The 20556-nt window shown below is 32.7% G+C and overlaps 3 protein-coding genes across 7 annotated transcripts; 2 read left to right on the forward strand and 1 right to left on the reverse strand.

Moving 5' to 3' along the window:
• Nucleotides 1-572: 572 nt before the first annotated feature.
• LOC114164127 (putative nucleoredoxin 2) lies at nt 573-5149 on the forward strand. The gene is made up of 3 exons (XM_028048660.2): nt 573-845; nt 3733-4233; nt 4366-5149. Exons 1-3 carry the CDS (start codon nt 723-725, stop codon nt 4996-4998), a joined length of 1257 nt encoding a protein of 418 aa, XP_027904461.1. The 5' UTR covers nt 573-722; the 3' UTR covers nt 4999-5149.
• An 847-nt stretch (nt 5150-5996) lies between these two features.
• LOC114162392 (Pseudouridine synthase family protein) lies at nt 5997-11368 on the forward strand. The gene is made up of 7 exons (XM_028046261.2): nt 5997-6440; nt 7890-8033; nt 8181-8438; nt 8565-8767; nt 9185-9263; nt 10122-10297; nt 10397-11368. The coding sequence occupies exons 1-7, from the start codon at nt 6090-6092 to the stop codon at nt 10527-10529; spliced, it is 1344 nt and encodes a 447-aa protein (XP_027902062.1). The 5' UTR covers nt 5997-6089; the 3' UTR covers nt 10530-11368.
• A 2112-nt stretch (nt 11369-13480) lies between these two features.
• On the reverse strand, nt 13481-18654 carry LOC114196125 (putative prolyl 4-hydroxylase 3). 5 transcript variants are annotated; one of them, XR_003606626.2, is made up of 9 exons: nt 18271-18652; nt 18097-18172; nt 17202-17299; nt 16989-17086; nt 15927-16056; nt 15631-15818; nt 15158-15247; nt 14762-14815; nt 13481-13711 (listed from the first exon to the last, which is right to left on the reverse strand). XR_003606626.2 is itself a non-coding variant. In XM_028086658.2 (9 exons), exons 1-7 carry the CDS (start codon nt 18465-18467, stop codon nt 15174-15176), a joined length of 861 nt encoding a protein of 286 aa, XP_027942459.1. In that variant the 5' UTR covers nt 18468-18654; the 3' UTR covers nt 14317-14707; nt 14801-14815; nt 15158-15173. The 5 variants fall into 5 exon arrangements, 3 of the variants coding, with proteins under 3 accessions (XP_027942459.1, XP_085522711.1, XP_027942458.1); XR_003606625.2 differs by lacking the exon at nt 13481-13711 and adding an exon at nt 14317-14646; XM_028086658.2 differs by lacking the exon at nt 13481-13711 and adding an exon at nt 14317-14707 and having other exon boundaries at nt 14801-14815; nt 18271-18654.
• Nucleotides 18655-20556: the final 1902 nt, after the last annotated feature.

A 20556-nucleotide genomic window follows, 5' to 3' on the forward strand; every position in this document is an offset into this window, starting at 1 on the left:
GAAACAAAGAAAAGGTGACAAACATCATTTTCGAAAATTAGAAGCAAAATATGCAAAAATAAAAATAAAATAATGATAAATTGAAGGTAAGGATGTAATTAAACGTGAAAATTGTTTGTAATAACGGAAAGTGTGATTTTACACGTTACAAACAAACCACAATGTACGGAAGAAGAGTAGGCTATGAAAGCTTGAGCAGAAAGAGAGGAGTGAGGAGTGAAAAGTAAAGAGAGGAAATTAAAGGAGTGACAGGTGTTGGAAGAAGAGTTTTGCCGTATTCGGCATCATCAATTTATTCAAATTCAAAAGTCTTTTATGACAACACGGACCTTCGACATCACCGTAGCCAGAAGATGCAGCAACTAATAATAACCCCATTCAGAAATCACCACCATACACGTGGCCTTCATTTTATAACTTCACTGCACATGGATGACGTTGCGCAATCAAAAAGGCTGCACCATCATTCCCCATGTGTGTGCGGTGTAGGCTGGTATTATCCCGGGGCGCAGATGAATGCTACGTGTGAAGGTGTTGATGTGTGATTTGCGGATGCATAGGATGTAATGATGTAGAAAGAATGTGATTCTATTTTTCTAATGAATATAAGTGTCTGAGTGTATGAGAACGTTCGTACTCTCCTCCTCCCGGTGCTTTCATCTCTAGCTTGCTACAGAGTACAAAACAAAGAAAAAAAAAAAGAAAAAAAGAGAGAGAAAGTGATGAGAGCGGAGATGAAGGAAGAAACTCAAGCCCTGGTAAATGATAATTCTAACTGCGGCAAATTCTCGCAACTCCTTGCTTCCCAAGATCGTGATTATCTTCTTTCTCCAACTGGGGTTCAGGTTCTCTATCTCTCTCATAACTCACTTGTTTATCAGAGTAATAGCTGAAGATAGATAGTATATTCTTTGTATAAACAAAAAAGAAAAAAAAACTAGGATAGAGTGTGCTTCTACGGTATAATACGTGTATCGTTTAGTTCACTTTTGGCTGAGATTGTGGTCACTGGTCAGATTTCGTCTTTTACAAATTGTCTTGTTCTTGATATGATTTAACATCTGTGTGCTTTATACGTTTTTACAGACTTCCTCATGGCCCTCCAACTTTGGTTCTTAGCAGCCGAAAATATCAAGATTTCTTTAGAAATTTAAAGATAATAATAACCAGAAAATAACGAGAAAGTAATTTATGGTAATATATATGAATATGTAAATCCTTCTATTTCTTCAGTTTCCTTTATTTCAAGCTCTTCGCTGTGGCTTCTGGTGGCCAGGAGTTAGTCTTGCAACGTTTTTCTCGAATTGTTAAATTTGAATAATTAAAACATGTTTGGTGGGTTGCTGCTGCAGACGTTGGTGGCGGGTGAAGTGTTTTTGTTCAGTCATTTAGTAGCTGCTAACAAAAAATGGTTTTTTTAGTTACGCTTATATCTGTACAATATTCTCCATATTTATGTCTTTTAAAACAATTGTTATATCAACCCAAGCCTGCTCAGTGAAGACCCACTGTGTCAGTTGTTTTCTTGTAGAGTTTTGAACAGGTAAGATGTTTCTGGATTTATCTATTTATATGTGATATGTTATATATATCATAACTTGGAACATTTGCAACCTCAAAAATATGAAGGGATTGGACCAAGTTGTCCCAGTGCTAATCTTCCTACACTGAAATCATAGTCTAGGGTTTAAAAACAACTATCATATTAGTCTTATTCAAAGGATGCAACTTCTCAATTTGAAAAAAACTAGCTCTGGTTAGTTATGATCTCTCTGATTATCTGTGAACTTGCATGCAGAATATGTTCATATATGTCTTTTTTTTTCTTTAAATGTGAATCGGATGGGTAAATCCACTTCCCATGACCTTTATTGCTTGAGAACCATTAAAGGGTATTAAGAGCCTGACCCGCCCGAGTCCTTTACCCGCCCAAATAAACGGGTAAGAATAAGGTGAGAGAAGCAAGTCTTTTTGTGCTGTCTAATGTGGCTTGTCTCTACTCTACTTGCTTTTGAACAGTGCATAGTGGTTTAGTCCTTACTCTTTAAGTTCATGAATCCATCCCCAACAAACCTAAGCTTACGATTCCACTGAGTTATAGCATGTTTACAAGTAATATACTGTACGAAAGAGAGAATGGGTTATGTGTAAAAAGGGTGTTGTTTATACGAACTGCAGAAAAAAGTTGAGACTCCTCCCTCCCCAATATGAAGCCAATTTTTTTTGTTTTTACACAACTCTTCTTTAATCGTAAAGATAAAGCACCGTCAATGGAGCGTTGTACATACTTATAAGTGGGTCCCGTGCTATCGTAAAAAACGATTGCTTAAGTAAACTACTGTTGCTTTACTATAGTCAATTGGTTAAGAAACTGTTGTTTAAACTTTAAGGTTGACTGTCTTTGAAGTTGCTCAACTAAGAAACCTGCTTTTAATTTTAAGTTTAACTTTTATTATATCTATAAAGAAAGAGGGAAGTTGAAAAATTAAAATAATCAATGTAAATATTTTTAAAAATTTATTGGGTGTCATTCCTTTCATTAGTTTTTGGTTAACTAAGAAAGGTGGGTTATGTACCAGCATTTTTGTTGAATATATTTAGACACTTGTAACTGCCGAACCCAAATTTGGTTATTTTAAGAGTTGGAAATGGAATTAAAAAAGAATGGTGATGATATTCTTGTTGGCTATGGAGTTGTTCGATTAGTTGGATCATAGATGCAAAGCATTCACGAGGTACACATGTCCAATAGTTGTTGTCCCTATCAGTGTGTGATGGAGGACCAAGGATTGAATCGAAGGACATGTGTCAGCTAAACATTTCCTCTAGCGTTGTCCTAGCTATTACGCTTTGCGTTGGACACGTGGCCCATTATCCCCTACAAAATAAAACACTGGGCCATTTCGGTGGCCCGTCTCTTTCACAATTTCGGATAGCACTGGATTCTGTTTCTGTTGTTATGTACCCTTGCTTTTATATATCATTGTGTACTCGGTACTCCTTTGTCGGTGTTTTATTTCTACTTGGTTCTTTCAATTTCTTTCGTATATATATATATATATATATCTCTGAATTCTTATTAAGATAAAGTGACGCTTTTATGGTTTCATAGAAACATGTCATCAATTAATTGCGAAGTTTACAGAATATAATAGAAGAAGGTACATTGAGGAATGTGTTAAGAAAAATGGGTTCTTATCTATATCTTCATGTATCTTCGTTTCCCTGTCCCCATAGTTAATTGACACCTCACAGACCAGACACATGGTCATCGCTGGAAGGTAGCCGTACGTTGTCCGGCATGGTCTTAGACTGTGTTATGCCAGCGACACGTACGAACACGTATCCACGTGATGCCCTCTTTTCTTTCTTTAGAATTTTCGTGCAAACTTTTTCTCGTCATGTTAAACTCAAGTTCGTTGAAACTATATTAATTATAAGAAGTTATTTGTTTTTATTATTTACTTGGAAAATATATTTTCTTCTGATAATATTGCTCTTAAGATATTGCCGTCAAAATCGGTAACTTCAATTTCTCCACTTGGTCGTAGCTTATATACACAATGCACTATTTGAGATTGTTCAAGTATGATATATTCGTATACGATCTATTATATATTTGTAACAAATATAAAATAACCTATTAAGTTAAGTTAGATAATTTTTTTTGACATCTTGAAACTTCACTGTTTGGTTAAGTTGAGGTTGTTGGAAACGGTGCATCTTATGCAGGTGAAGGTCTGTGATCTTGAAGGGAAAGTAGTGGGTCTATTATTCGGTGCGAATTGGTACCCACCATGCCGCGTATTCACCCAAGTCCTAGTTGGAATCTACGAGGACTTGAAAAGCCGTTTCCCTCAGTTTGAGATTGTGTACGTGTCCTCTGACGAAGACTTGGATGCTTTCAGTAGCTTCTATGGGAACATGCCATGGCTAGCGATACCGTTCTCCGATTTGGAAACAAAGAAATGGTTGACCAGAAAGTACGAGGTGGAAGGCATTCCGTGCTTGATTTTGTTGCAACCAGAGGATGGTAAAGATGAGGGAACAGTTCGTGATGGGGTTGAACTTGTTTACCGTTACGGAGCCGAAGCTTACCCATTCTGTAACGAGAGGTTGGAGCAGCTGCGAAAAGAGGACAAAGTGAAGCGTGAAAATCAAACCCTCGTTAATTTGTTGTCAAACCAGCATAGAGACTATGTTTTGAGTCACACTCACTCTGGACTTAAACAGGTAAGTAACACTCTAGAGTGCATGCCACTGTTCCTATAGAAGTGCATGCAGAGGTTCCTGTTCCTATTCCTATTCATGTTCATGTTTATTCATGTTCCTGTTCCGCGTGACGGGTGTTGGTTTTGTAAACAGGTACCTGTTGCTTCTCTAGTGGGTAAAACAATTGCACTCTACTTCTCCGCGGAGTGGTGCGTGCCATGCGCCAAGTTCACTCCCAAACTGATTTCCGTTTACGAGAAGATTAAGCAGGAGCTAGCGGAGAAGGGAGAGGAAGACTTCGAAGTTGTGCTGGTATCCAGCGACCGTGACAGAGCATCGTTTGAGTCATACTACAGCAGCATGCCTTGGTTAGCCTTGCCTTTCGGAGACTCCGAGACGAAGAACCTCGTTCGACACTTCAACGTGCAAGGGATTCCATGGTTGGTGATCATAGGTCCTGATGGTAAAACAATAACAGTGCATGGTAGGAGCTTGATAAACTTGTACCAAGAGAACGCGTACCCTTTCACGAACGCCAAAGTGGAGGAGCTGGAAAAGCAGCTTGAGGAAGAGGCCAAGGATCTTCCGGCACTGGTTTATCACGAAGGGCATCGACATGACCTGAATTTGGTGTCTGATGGGAACGGTGGAGGACCCTTTATCTGCTGTGTGTGCGATGAACAAGGGTCTAGTTGGGCCTACCAGTGTCTCCAATGTGGTTATGAAGTGCACCCCAAATGCGTCAGAACAGTGGAACGTCAGAACAGTGTGTTAATAACTAATTAACTTGCTGTTCTAATTAACTGAGTCATCTCGTTTGTGGCCAAGAGGGTGAAAACTTGAGTTGGCTATATACATATATATCTATAAACACAGATATAAATATATATTCTAATCCGCACCAGGGTGGGGACTGGAATAATGTCCTTTAGTATTATTTAGATTCCATTGTGGAGCTTTATATGGGTGTTTTTCTACTTGTTGGGAATATACGTGGCCGAAACAAAATGACAATATGATAAAGCGAAAGGAGATACTACCATCGATAAGGAGTGGAAACGGACGTGATCTGAATTTAGGTTTGAATGTTGATTTTCTGTCGGAAAAATGGTCATTCCTTGTTCTTAAATGATTAAGACGTTTATGAATTTGAGGAATCAACTATTTTTTCTTCATAGCATTAGAGAAAGGTGTTGTTTCGTCTTCCATATTTTTTGAAACTAAGATTAAAATTTCTAATAATGTAATAATATGAATAGATATGATCAGAGTATAAACGAAATTGTCATGTACTTATGTGTTTAAATACGATTTTAATATATATATACGATTCTTTTGTTTCTTCAAAAAATTATGGAAAATTTAAATATAAAGTATTTTTAATTACTTTTATTGTATTTATGTATATCATTCCAAAGCACCGTCTAATGATTTTATTTTGTTTTTTTAGATAATAAAATTGATGAAGTTAAATGACATTAAGAACTAATTTTATTTAGTTGTATTCAGAGAGTAGTATTTCATAATTTTTTTTAATTTATTAATAAATAAATACGTTATAAATATTTACTTTCAATTGTGTCCAGAGTAAGAATGATAGGTGGTGGAACAGTAATTACTCAAAGTTTTTCTAATCCAAAAAAAAATTAATAAATAGTATTCTATTTTTGTAAATATTAATTCGAACGCTGTCTTTACTCAAACATAATTCTATTTTTATTTTGAAAGTGGGCCCGCGCCTCCTTACTTATGCGCAACAGTCCAGAATGGTTCCGCCTTCTTTTTAACCCAACTAACACGTCGTCGTTTGAAATTTTCCGTCACATTTTTTATCCCAACCTTCAACGGAAAAGTGAACAAGTATCGATCAAGTAGAAATGCTATCGTTTCACTCATGTGGATGTTGCCGCGTTTCAACATCCACAGCGTTCCATTTCCAGTTTCGTACCTCACCTTCTTCACTCTTTCTCTGTTCTACGAGCTATAAATTTCGTTCTACCACAGCGAGCGCTGGTTCTGGTTTCTCTGGCGACTCAGACTCCGATGGAGATAGAAAATTGAACTTCTCCGGTGTGCGGCTGGAGGAGGCTGTCGATAGCACAATAGGATCTACAAAACTAAGACTCGATAGTTGGATCTCTTCCCGCATCAACGGCATTAGTAGAGCACGCGTTCAATCAAGTATCAAATCGGGACTCGTTCATGTCAATGGTCGTGTCGTTGATAAGGTAATCTCAGAGCTGCGTTCATGCACTAGATTCTGAACCTGATTGTAACGTTCGTTTTGTACAGTACTAAGAAAAACTGCAATTACCTGTAGATGACCGGCTCGGATTGTGTGTGCGAGTGTTTTTGGTTTCTCTTAAATTGAGTTTCAAAGTTATTTGTGACAATTTGTGCAACGATATAAATCTGCATATTTCAGTTGTGGAAGATATCCTGTTTATGCGTAGCTTATACTTGAATAGAAAATGTGCAGTGCTTAAATTTTAGAAAATATTCCATTTCCCGGTTTTTAGATATTGGAGGCGCCTCCTTTCGGTAATGATAGCCTTGTTGAAATTGAAATTAATCTGTAATGCTGGTTTTCTTTGCTGCGATCGGAGAGTTTAAGGAATCACCATTACACAGGACTCGTACTTTAGGATCACAATGAGTAGAGCTTGGACTAGGCACTATACCGCAGTTCATGAATCCATATCTGCACACGTAGAAACTTTAGTGTCCATCCTTGTACCTATGTATATTCGTAGTATGCCTATATTCACACTCATTGACCTGACTGTTTTAGTTAAATGAAATATAATTTCCTTTTAATGTATTCTATTTTTGACAAACTAATAAAATAGAATGGCTATGTTAATAATAAAGTTAACTAAGACGTACTATTAACTGAGAATTTAACATCGTGCTGGACTGAAAAATGACTAACTACTCCTGAAACTAGATGACATAAGAACATTGAGCAACATAATTACCGCAATAGGATTTAGTCTTTTGAAATGGGAAGTGTACAATCTTTTAGACTTGTGACCAGTCACCAACTTATTTGCATTGTTGCGTAAGTATGGAATTCTTTTATAATTGTATACTAATAAACTATTAAATAATCAATCTGGATATTTAATTACTCAGAAATCCATTTCCTTAATATTTTGTGGGAAATACTCATGTCATATCCAGAGAAGAATCCATTTAGAAGATTATTTTTCTATCAATCATGAATATTTTTACGGTTATCATCTGAATCCAAATTTGTATGCCTTCTTCATTAAGATGTTCGATACAATGTTCAGAGTCTAACGACAGCTTTTTCTGAATCTGTTGACAAAAGACTGTAATAAATGATTGATATGTTCCACATGACAGTCAAAATGCAAAAATGATTTATTGATTCCTAGGTGATTTACAAACACCTGCACTTGACTGTATTTTTGACACTGGTATTTGTTTGGTAATTTCAGAAATCAAAGCATCAACCAGAGCAATGTGCTTTGGTTAGTTGCGGGGATTATAATTCTTGATTAAGTAATCATAATTTTCTTTTTCATTTGCAATAGCTGGATTCCTTCATTATCCCTTGATAGGTTTAATCGTTGTCCAGTCTTCCCACTTTTAATTTTAACTGTTTTGAACTACACAGATTAAGTTACATTTTTTAATTGACGTTTGAGCAGGCTTCTTTCAACGTCAAAGCTGGGGATCAGATAAAATGCACAATCGCAGAGTTGCAGAAGTTGAGGGCTGTGCCAGAAAATATACCTTTGGATATAGTTTATGAAGATGAGCATGTTCTAGTCATAAATAAACCTGCACACATGGTAATTCTGAACCTTACTTGTAAGATTTTTGTGAAGTTATCTATCTTTTTAACTCCAATTTCTAATCATGTAAGGACTATTCACAAGGCATAATTATTAGCAGCTAATACTGAAATTACCAATTTCATTATTTGGTCTACTACCTAGGTTGTGCATCCAGCTCCTGGAAATACGTCGGGGACACTTGTCAATGGCATTCTTCACCATTGCAATCTTCCAAATGTTGAATTTTCTAAAGATGAAGCTCTTTCAGATACAGAAGATTCTGATGATGAGGTTAATAGCTATGGCTCCATGGCAAGTTCTTATGAGGGATCACATTCTAGACTGTCTATGTCATCAATTCGCCCAGGGATTGTACACAGATTGGACAAAGGCACAAGTGGGTTACTTGTTGTTGCAAAGGTGTTTCTTGGACTTTCTCAAAACCTTGCATTAGCACCCAATTTAGCAAAGAAAGGAATTTCTTGTTTATTCGTTGAAAAATTGACATTCCATTTTGTTCCTTCTATTTGTATGATTTGCTATCAGGATGAGCATTCGCATATGAAATTATCCGAGCAATTTAAACAACGCACCATCAAGAGGGTTTATGTTAGTCTTACTGCTGGGGTACCCACTCCGGTTTCTGGGCGAGTTGAGGTTCCAGTTGGCCGTGATCTTAATAACCGGTTGCGTATGACTGCTGTAGCTGGACCAGTCAATTCTAGAAAGGCCCGTCATGCTGCTAGTAGGTGATTTATGGTCCTGATACACTTCATTTATATTTGGTTATTTGCTAACTAATGTGAACTATATTTAGTAGCCTCTTATCATATTCGACTTTTTGTGAAATTTGGAACATATCAATTGAAATTTACATAAAATACTTCAAATATTTACATGACATGGAATTCAATTTTTATCATTTAATCCACACGAACTCGACAATTAGTTTAACTTGTGTGACTGGCAAATGTGATCTGGAAGATATTTGATCCATGGGGTTTTCCATTAAAAATCGATCAAAACTAAAATCATTGAGTATTTCACTTTGTGTGATCCATTAAGTGGCAGGATGCCCATGAGGACAGGTATATTTAAGGTTTTATAGCAAGTGCTACACCAGGAGCATGTGTTCATCTAAAAGTTTTTTGTTTACCATATCTCAGGTACAGAGTAATCGAGATACTTGCTGGGGGAAGTTGTTCATTGGTTGAGTGGAAGTTGGAAACTGGACGCACTCATCAGGTACTTAATGACGCATAACTTCGGAGAAATGATGCATGGATAAATTACATTTTTTCCCCTGATGTTGAGCTCGTATACTGCATAAACACTAGTTTACCTATTTTGAACCCGTATGTTTGCCGAAACAACTTTCAGTCAACTTTTATAGTTAACCGTCTGAAGATGTATAAACACTACATGCTATCATCTAAAACACATGAATCTTCCCCATGGGAATTTGTCTTTTAAACTGGGGAAAACAAAAAAGGAGGGTTTTTGGAAAGTAAACTGGACTGAAGATATTTATGATTCTAGTTTTACTTTATATTGTAATTGGTGATTTGGAATTGTAATTTCTTTTTGGATGGCCATTTATCTGTTTCGCATAGTCTTAATAGAAGGTTTGCAGAATTCCCTGTGAAGTGAGTTTGGGAGGTCTGAGAGTTGTCAGCACAGGGTCCTTCACATCTTGTTTGCAGATTTTGCCGGTGGAATTTAAGTAGAGCTTTGCTGTCCTTTCTTTCTTCCTTTTACAAAAACTTCCTTTATATTTCAGTTAGGAAGTTAACTTCAGTTGAGTTTGAAGAAAAGCAATTCACTGTAGCTTTTAAATCAATTAGAGTTTAAGGTGAATTTTACCTTTAACTGGATTTGAAAAAATGTGTCAAACATGTTGGCACAAAAGTAAACTGGAAGTGGATTTGAACGTTCCAACTGAAATCCAAGGACACCCTATATATTTACACAATTGTAAACGAATAATAGATACCAATATTTGGAAGAAAAATCTCTAATGGCATTTAATATTTTGAAGAATATTATTCCACTAGAACTAGCTAACAATTTACCTCCCAAAACAATCCATATTTACTTTTGTAGATCCGTGCTCATGCTAAGTATTTGGGAGTTCCTTTACTCGGTGATGAGGTGTATGGAGGGACAAAAAGCATGGTCTTGTCTCTACTAAGGCCCCGAACTCCTATCAGTTTGCATGGCAAAATTGTTCAAATGGTTTCTAGGCTAGATAGGCCTTGCCTTCATGCTTTGACTCTCGGGTGAGATGATAAAAGCCTATTAACGTTTTAAACCTTGCTTCTTATCTCTTTTCATAACAAAGTTGTTAAGGTTTTGCGGTTATTCCTTTGTTTTTGTAGGTTTCAGCATCCCCATACAGGGGAGCTGGTGCACTTTTCATGTGAACCCCCTGTAGACTTCGATGAGATTTTGAGCCAGCTTCGTAGAATTGGTAGTGAGAGTGTTTCTTTCTCAAAGCGTTCAAATTTTTGACGAGGGCACTGCATTCATATTTTGTAAGCAGCTTCGTCTTGTCAAATTACTTCGCATTCTTTTTTTTTTTTTTTTATATCTGTAAACTATTGTTAGATAAAAGTCTAGATATGTGCATCATTTTGCATTTACATAATACTAGTAGTTCTTTTATCAATTTTAGCTTTTTATTTTTTTAAGTTGTTCAAAATTAATAAAATAAGACAGACTGAACAACAACAAAGTCAATGATCTATTTAAATGAAATACTCCGTAAGAACTTATAAAGGTTATGCTTAAACTAATCGGTATAAACTTTCACATATAGTTTTCCTAAATTTTAACTTACTGAAAAAATCATGTTATTTTTTTCTTTTTATTTTCCTAATTTAGAAGTCCCTAGAGATCTCCTTTGGCAATTTCCTCCAATGTCGTTTTTTATTCCTCTCCACCTTTTGACATGACAAACAATCATGCTACCTACTTTTTTTTTTTTATTGTAGTCTCTTTAGGTCTTGCTTGTAATGTGAAAATCATCTTAACTGATTTTATCAGCTTTACTCAAGCAGTGATGCTAACCTTTTCTTGTATTGTATTTTGCCTTTTTAATTTGACTACACTTAATATTTCAGTTAAATTACACTTACCTATGTCTCATTTTTTTCCTTGTGGTTAGTTTGATGTTTAAGGTACGATACATAATGATATTCTATTTTATTATAATTAAATTGTTTCAATGTATCAATATCATATTCTTTATCCTATTTTATTGGTGGTGTATTTTTTGTCTTGAAAGTAACTAGATAGGATAATTGTTCTCCCTTATCCTCTCTCTTGATAGCCCATCTTGGTTACAATAATTGTTGTATACAATCCCTGTCATCACCACCATTATTTCTATTGTTTTAATTATGTCGACCATATTGTAACTGCCATTACATTATTATTACCATTCACTACCTGTTTCCACCATGTTCATATAATATGTAATCATTGAACATTTGTGCAGTTATTTTTTAAGTAAAAGAGGTTGTGTGGTTACCCAAGTTATATAATTATCAAACAATAACTTTATCTTTATTTAGTAAAGATAAAACAATACAATTCAAAAGTGATCTCAAAAAAGTGATTATTTTTCTTTATATAAATAACAATTTAAAAGATTGTGCAATTACCTAATTTGTATTATTATTATTATTAAATAGTAGATTTATTTGTATTTGGTAAAAGGATAAAACAATCTAATCCAAAAGTGAACTCAAAATATAGTTATAAAAAAATGTTTTTCTTTTTGTTTATATAGTAAGACAAATTGGGAAACCACAACCTTCTTTTTTCTTAAGATAACTACAAACCTTCAATGGTTCCAAAATTTACATGACTGCAGTTTTTTTACATCTTAAAAAAAAATCATTCTTCTGAATTTGTATCCGTTTTCTTTTTATTTCTTAAAATTGTGTCATTTTAGTAAAATTTAAAGGTGACCACATCGTTCTTGTATGTCTGTTAAAATAATAATTTCTTTTTAAAAGTTTAAGCAAGTTCTATGATGTTAGTGCAAAATGTTTATATTATGTCAAGTATTAGTTCTTAGTGTAAATTTGAAATATTTAAGTAAAAAAATTGGGTTGCATGCTTACAGTTTGGTAAAAGGGAAATATTTTTTAATTAAAAATTAAATAAAAAATATTTAAAAGTTTTTTTTAATTGCATTAGTTGAATATTAGTTGAATGATAAATATTGATACTATAATTTAAATTTGTAACAGTTACTAATTAAATTCAGTTATTAATTATAATGAGATGATTTATTATGTTAAGCTAATAATTTTTTAGTTCATTTAATTAAACAAGTTAATAAATTAATTAAATAAAAATATTTGTGTTAAATTTGATTTAAATATTTAATAAAAAATAAAGTAATTTTTCGATGGAGTAAATCAGAATTGACAGTTATCTAAACATGACAAATACTCTGTTTCATTTTATTTTATTTTTTTACGAATCCAAAACAGAGTGATCAAAATAAGATCAACTAATTTGTTTTATCACCTTTAGTTTAGGATTATTTTTATACAATTTCTAAATATAATGATGTGATTATGTAAGAGTCTAAAAAATAATATAAAAACTACAAAAAATACTTTTTAACGAAACTCCTGTAAGAGGATCTTTCTCGACTCTAAAATTAATTCATATTCATTCCCATCTCAAAGTAAAATTTCAACTATATGTTTTATCCTTATCTATTTTATACTCGTATCGATATATTTAGTAAATAACTTTACAAAAATCAAGAAAAAAAATATTATGTCACTAAAAAATATAATATTAAAACTTTTCAACATTAAATAGTAATAAATAAACTATACTTTTTTAAATTTTAAAAGAATGCCAAATATATTAAAAGTGTCTTAATAAATTAGATAAACCACCTATATATTTATTAAATTATTTTATAAAAAATCTAAAAATAAATAAAATATAATGTCATTAAAAAATATAATATTGAAAGATACACATTTTATCCTTTTCAAAATGAAAGAATAATAATAAACAAATTATACTTTTACAAATTTTTAAAAAATATAATAAAAAATCTAAAAAAAGAAAATATGATGTCATTAAAAAACATAATATTAAAAGATACACATTTTATCCTTTTCAACATTAAATAATAATAAATACTTTATACTTAAATAAATTTTAAAAGAATGCTAAATATATTAAAAATATCTAAATAAATTAGATAATACCTGCAAATATAGATTTATTTGTTATCAATATTATTCCTAAATATTTGAGATATTCATTTTAGGTTGTCGCCCTTACCCTTGTCATGGGGAGAATGTCGTAAGCGAATTTGAATATGCACTTGAGTTTATCACAATAATCCAAACTTAAACAAAAAACATATGAATATGCACTTGAGTTTATCACAATAATCCATACTTAAAAAATAAAAAAACATATGACTGTATAACCCACATCTTAAATGAACTTCAATTTTAGTAGACCACATCCACCTTATTGTACCCAGAAAAATAAAGTAAAGAATAATTCTAATATACTTCAAACACATTTTAAGTGTTCATTACATTAAAACAGAAAATTTAAAATTCAAATATAAAGTATAAAGTACATTAAATATTTTAGGTTCTTCCAATTTTCACTCTCAAACTTTGTTCATTATATCTACAATACTACATGCAAACAAAAAAATTGCCTTAATTTTTGTATTGAGACAAGAATAAATGTTTTGTATGTCAGAATCAAAGTAGCATAGTATATGCTGGAGGTGAGTTATGACTTTAAATTGAAGGCAAACTCAGAAAAACTATTTGAAATTCAAATGGAAGTTGAATGCAAATCGAAGTTTTTTGTTAGGTGAAACCCTCTCTAACAACACAGAATTAAAATCCTAATAAATTGGATTGTAGCATTAGACTTCTTTTTCCGGGGATGAGGGTAACCACGGACTCCACGTGTAAAACTCATTCATTTTTTAGCTAAAAAATGCAAACTGGCACTAGCTTAAAAATGCAAACTGAAACCCACAAGGCTTACATGGGTAGGTAGTACGCTGGCCTTTGCCTAGATACCCAGTTCTAACCCAAAAAACATCTAAATTTTCTGTAATAAAATTTAACTATATGTCACCCTAGACAATAAATCATTTCTATAACGACTAAAGTATGTGAATGTGATTTTACTTATACTTATGCACAACTACAATGAATAGTTGTGCAACATAATAATCATACTAATAAATGAGATTAACTATATAATGGTGACTTGATGACGAACATTTAAACCAAGAAACAACACATAATAAAAATTACACCAATACTGCTGGAAAAATATTCTTTTTTACAAACTAAAATTTGTTTCTTCTCCAAATATGTTTTTCTTTCTTCTTAGAAACACATCACATTCTCAAAAACTTCTCTATGACCGATATGCTATCCTTTCACTATGTTAAATTACAAAATTATCTCTACTTGTATTCAACCCATCACTCCCTAGTGAGCCTCTTACCTAGAGACATCTTCCCTTTGAAAACTCTATTAAGACTAAAAATTGTAACTCCAATCATTAACCATAACCACTCTTTTTTCCCTCAGCAGCGCCAAATTATCTATCCATGGGGAAAGAAAAAGTAAATGATTGTATTCTACATGTGAAGAAAACTGGCGCACCTAAGCAAAGGAAAATATCACCAGGTATAAGAGGTTAGTATGAATGAATTGAACCTGTGTTTCTCCAGTCCAAAAAAGCGATGAAATACTCACTATACCACATTAACCCTGCAAATATAAAACCATCAGGTGCTCGGTAAATGTGTCAACTGAGGAGGTTCAATGATCCAACAACCACAGTAAGGTAGGTGCTACAGTGTTTACTATGTGAACATTCATATATACAATGAGATGTTTTGCAAAACAAGGCAAAAAATTGTTTTTGGAGAAACAATGGCTGACCATCCCTGGACTTTTTTTTTTGGTACATAGCAAATATATTATTTATATATAATTGAGAAGTCCGGTCTAGAAAAAGGCGGGAGGTGAATTTTCATCTGAAAGTTATCTTAGATCATATGTGACTATTTACAAAAAAAGAATACCTTCATAATTGGTATCTAGAAGTACCTGCAAAGATGATGGCTCAAACCTTGTACTCACGGAGATGCATCCACTTCGTCGAAGACCATTTATTTCCTCTAATTACTGGACAACCACCTGGAAGCAAAGATAAAATTTAAATTAATTTACAAGTCATTGGGTTCCTGGAACCAAAAGAAATTGTGAGAATAGAATAATGTGTCGTGTGGCTTTTAATTTCCACAAGTGGTAAGAAAAAAGTATGGAATGACATGGCAAGAATATTCTCAACATATGGTTCATATATAACATATTCATTATAATTTTCTCAGAGGCCTGAAATAGAGCAAACATGCAGAAGAATAAACACAGCAGCAAATGCATACATCAATCAGAGCCTAAATGTAAAAAAATGGCTCATAATTGAATGTGGTAAAATATGTATAAATTTGAACTTAGCGCACTTTAGTAACAATCTGTATTTACAGTTCATCTGGTGACAATTATGAACAGTTTCTAACCATGTAAACTGGATGGATCTAATGTGGCATCAGGCCTCATGCTCCAAAATAGCAGAGCATCGCCTCTTTTTGGTTTCACGGACAGACCCTTTCTTGCACATTGGGATAAATCATTCCACCATGGCACAGAGCTAAAATTTGCATTTGCTGCAGGAAATACAGTCTCACCACCTTCTTCAACATCTGAACTGCAGATAAAGCAGAAAAAAAAAACGTAGGGACATATCATGTTTCAATCTAAAATCCATTAGAAACCACAGGCAAGAACATAATTTGCAAACACAATGACAGCTTACAGGTACATAAGAACTGTAGCAATCCGTTGGCCTCCATTCTTAGTGTTGAACTCATCAAGGAAGTAATCATAGTGAGGCTCGTATTTTTGCCCTACTTCGTAATGAAGAATTTGAAGTCCTTCTCCATTCTCTGAAGATGTTAAATTTAAGCATTAGTAAATGAGAAAAAATAAATAGTCAAATCATGCCCACGGATTGGAAATGCTATTAACAAACATAAAATGTTTTTGACAAATACATATGCATATACACAGTGGCCCTTAGTCCAGCTAGGCATAGGTTCATGGAGCCCTGTGTCCAAACCCAGAAAGGACCTCCTGTGTTTCCATTTGCCCCATGGACCTCCCAAGTCATGAATCTCAGAATATAACAAAAATAAATGTACTGAGACAACTTCATTATGACATTAAAAAATACTCTGGTTATGATCTCCATCCCCTATATACAGAACAATTACTACAATAATTTAGGGACCTATAAACAGAACATGGGAATTTAGAGAGCAATGTGAATACGGAAAATGAAAGAACTAGAAATAATACTTCAGTTGTTACATATTGAATGACAACAATGAAAAGAGAACAATTCTCCTCCAAGTATTTTCACTTTCTACAAAAAAATTAAAATAAAAAATAAAAAATACAAACTAAGTTCCTAAATGCTAACAAGTCTTTATAGATCTCCTTCTATCACTCTAACTATTAAAGTGATGCCCTCGCTCTTCCCCCTATAATCACCAAACTAATTCTGTAACTACTTTGTAACTAACTCCAACATCCCCACTTCACAAATTCCATTGAATCCTAATCTTATTCTGAATGGGGAAAAGTAGCAAAACAGTTCAGAATGCCAGATAACAAGCAAACTCACCTTAAGATAATTATGATTTTCAAGTTTAATGATAGATGTAAATAATTTCAAGAGCTTTTATGTAAAAAAACTATAGTTCCGCTTAACCTGAAATGCGAGCAATTGGTATACCAATACCTTTTGTATGGCTAAGCAACATATCCAGCTAATCAAACCAAATGAACGAAAAAAGGAAAGAGATAAAACTCATACCTACAGGTATGAAGGTAAAGTCAGCAATTCGTTTCTCTATATCCTGAACAACTTTGTCCCTTCCTCTCTTCAAAAACATTCCTGAACTAGTTCGAACCCTACAAGCAGGAGATATCTAGATTAGTTCATTGCAACTAGACTCTCAAAAATGTGTACAAAAATGAAACCCACAATTATTGGTTCCATTAAAAAACACAGGACAAAAGATCAAACCTGCTTTCTGTACTCTTCCCAGTCTTGCTATCAACAACACTTGATTTTACCATGTAAGGTTTGGCAAGTTCAATCAAGTACTCACATTCTTCTTTTGACTGCTTCAAATGATAAGTAAAATTAACATTTGCATAAAATATAAATTTCAGCAGTTTGCAACTGCAAGAATTTACAGCAGTAAAATACAATCTCTCAGTAAACCCTAAGTCTTTCAGCAAGTTTGAGTTAACCCAAAATCTAAATATTACACACGAACACCAGAAATTTCTTTTATCCCAAACTAAACAGAAGATCTCACTTATAACTCAGTCATCCCTGAGCCTAACCAATAATTGCAAAGATTTCAATTGGAATACCACAATTTTCCTTGATAGTTGACACAGACGCATCATCATAGATTTAGCACTGTATTCTATACTTTGAACAATTTGATCATACAGAAAACATTGAATGAACGAAATATTCGCGATCTCAACTGTACAACAAAAAAAAAAAAACAAGACCTACTAATTGGAACACCTCAATTTCTTGTATAGTTGATACGGACACAGAATCATAGACTTAGCACTCTAATCAGTGCTCGAACAATTTCATCATCCAAAAAAACATTGAAGGAACGAAATATTCGCAATCTCAAGGGTTCAACAACAACAACAACAAAAAATGACCTAAGAATTGGAACACATCAATATTCCTGTATAGTTGAAACGCTCGCAGAATCATTATCAGAATCATAGACTTAGCACTCTAATATACGCTTGAACAATTTGATAATCCAGGAAACCATTGAAGGATCGAAACATTCGAATCTCAACTGTTCAACAAAAAACTCATGACCTAAAAAAATTAAAGAACGAGAAGTGGCAGATCCATAAGTAGATGAACGAAAACTGACCAGAAAATTGTGATAGATAAACGCTCTTGGCTCCCAGGAGAGAATTTCGGTCCACTGCTCCGGATTTTTCTCCAAACTTTCACCGCGCAACAATTAAACACAAAAATTACGATTAAACGCATGTTCATCTAAAATGAAATCGAACGGAGCAGAATGAATTCACAGTTATAGCACCTTTGAGAGGTCTTGCGCCTGAAGGCTGCGAGATCCGCGGTTGGAAAATCGTCATCGGTAGTCGGAAAATAAACAATGCCGAGAGCGAGGAGCACGACAAGGATAAGAGTGAGGAAGAAAAGCATCCACAAAAATAGTGAAAATGTTGACCACTTCTTCCCCTGTGCACGGGTATGCACATGCTTTCCCTTCGCCATGTGCTCGGTGAACAACGGAATCTGTTCCGTTCCAAAACCCTAACAATGAATGTAGGATTTACTCAGTCCTACTTAAACAAATTAGTCCTCAGAATGTTGTCACGGTTTGGTTGACTCCAGCAGTTATTCATTACTCAGCCAAAATATTTCCCCGGTTTTTTTCCTAACAAGTGCTCTTCCTCTTTCTTTCTAAATAATTTTTAAAATGTAAATTCCAAATGCAGAAAGTTTGTTGACATGTCGCTTTGGTGGCGTGTTGTATGTTTTTTTGTTTTAGTAACGCGCCACCAAAAATTTAATTTAAAATATAATCTGTCTTCTTAATAAATTGAATCGCATTAATTGATGTTATATGATCTTTTAATGCAGGTTTATAAGCTTTCCAAGTTTTATTATTAATATTATGGTTTTTTAATTTAGTTTTCTTCTCAAAAAAATAAAAAGGAAAATTAAGTTTAGAGCTATCAAAATGTTATAGAACCCACGAACCAACCCGACTCATCACGGGTTTGGGTCGGGTTGAATTAAATTTTTTTTATAAATTTCAATATGAATTGATTTTTGACCCGATTTATCCGGTTGAACCCGTGGTGAGTTGGGTTGGCTCACCAACCCGCAGATAAAAGGGTCACATAAGTGTTTTTATTTATTTTTATTAAGTTGAACTTTACATTTGGGTCATGTTAAGTTGTTTTTTTATCCAACACATAAATAATTTGTATTTTTTTTATTTTGGTTTGTATTTAGATTGTATTAAAGTTTATTTGGATTTTAATTAGAATTACAATTTAGTTTTGACGAAAAAAAATTAATATTTTTTTAATTAAGTGAACCCGTAAGTCAATCCGCTGTGGGCTGGGTTAGGTTTGAATTTTTTTGACTCGCTAAAAAGTAAGCCGGGTTGGGTTGACTCACTAAATCATCAACCCATGGTGAATCGAGTCGGATCAGACCAGATTATCCATTTTAACAACTCTGATCAAATTAAATATTAAAAGATGAAAGTAATAATCACTAGTAATAAAACATTTAAACAAATAAAAAATTTATTCTGACTGTTAAACAAAATAATCAATTTTTTTACAAGCTTAATACAAAATACTTAAAAGTTATATTTTTTATTTACTTTTACTATTTTGAATGTTGCTTTTTTTTTTAAGCTAATGAGTGAAATATTTTTCATTCAGAGTTAAATAGTTAATTATGTTTTTAAGTCTTCAAACAAGTAAAATTGGATTTTTCTTGCTATAACTTTAAACTAATTTTATTCGAAATATATGATTTCTAGACAATCAACGTTATTAATAATTTATGATATAATAAATGACATTAAATAATTTATGATGTAATAAACCGAGGTTGTTAGATGAGATCATACATGATTTACATATACGATGAAATTCATACAAAATAAATAATTCACTTAAATTAAAAAATTAAATAAAAACATACTTCAATCTATAATGAAACATTGTTATAATTCACCAATAGAATTATATTAACTCAGTTAAAAAAATAAGATTTATAATTGTAATATGATATTTTATTAGCAAGCATTTTGTAAATCAATTTAACATATGTGGTATATTAACTCAATAAATTTATTAAAATTATTGCATTTTTTAATATGGTATTTTGGAAAATTATTATTTCATAATGAAATTATGTGACTTAAAAGTAATCATATTTTAAATTATTTAATAATGATTAAAACTTTTGTTAATAAAATTTGAAAATTGTTGAAGTTATAAATTGAATTGATTATTTAAATAAATATTGTAAAATTTTATTTCTTTAAATTCATTAAAAAATTATCTATAAATAATTTATGTTAAAATTTAAAATTATAATTTATTCAAATGATAGCGAAATTAATTTTCAAATTAAAAATAATAACTCAATAATATTTATAAAAAACTTAAATTTTTTTTTTTAAATAATAATAGAAAGGTCTTGCTAATGTTTAAGTCACTATATAAGAATAATTATAAATATTAAATTTTACAAAAATTTCATACACAATTGTCGTGACAATAATAACCAATGATGTAATTTATTTTATTTAGAAGAAAAAAATATTCAAAAATAT

This window comes from Vigna unguiculata, chromosome 9 (assembly GCF_037176805.1).
Source record: "Vigna unguiculata cultivar grain cowpea cultivar isolate G323 ecotype 2 chromosome 9, ASM3717680v1, whole genome shotgun sequence".
Taxonomy (NCBI): domain Eukaryota; kingdom Viridiplantae; phylum Streptophyta; class Magnoliopsida; order Fabales; family Fabaceae; genus Vigna; species Vigna unguiculata.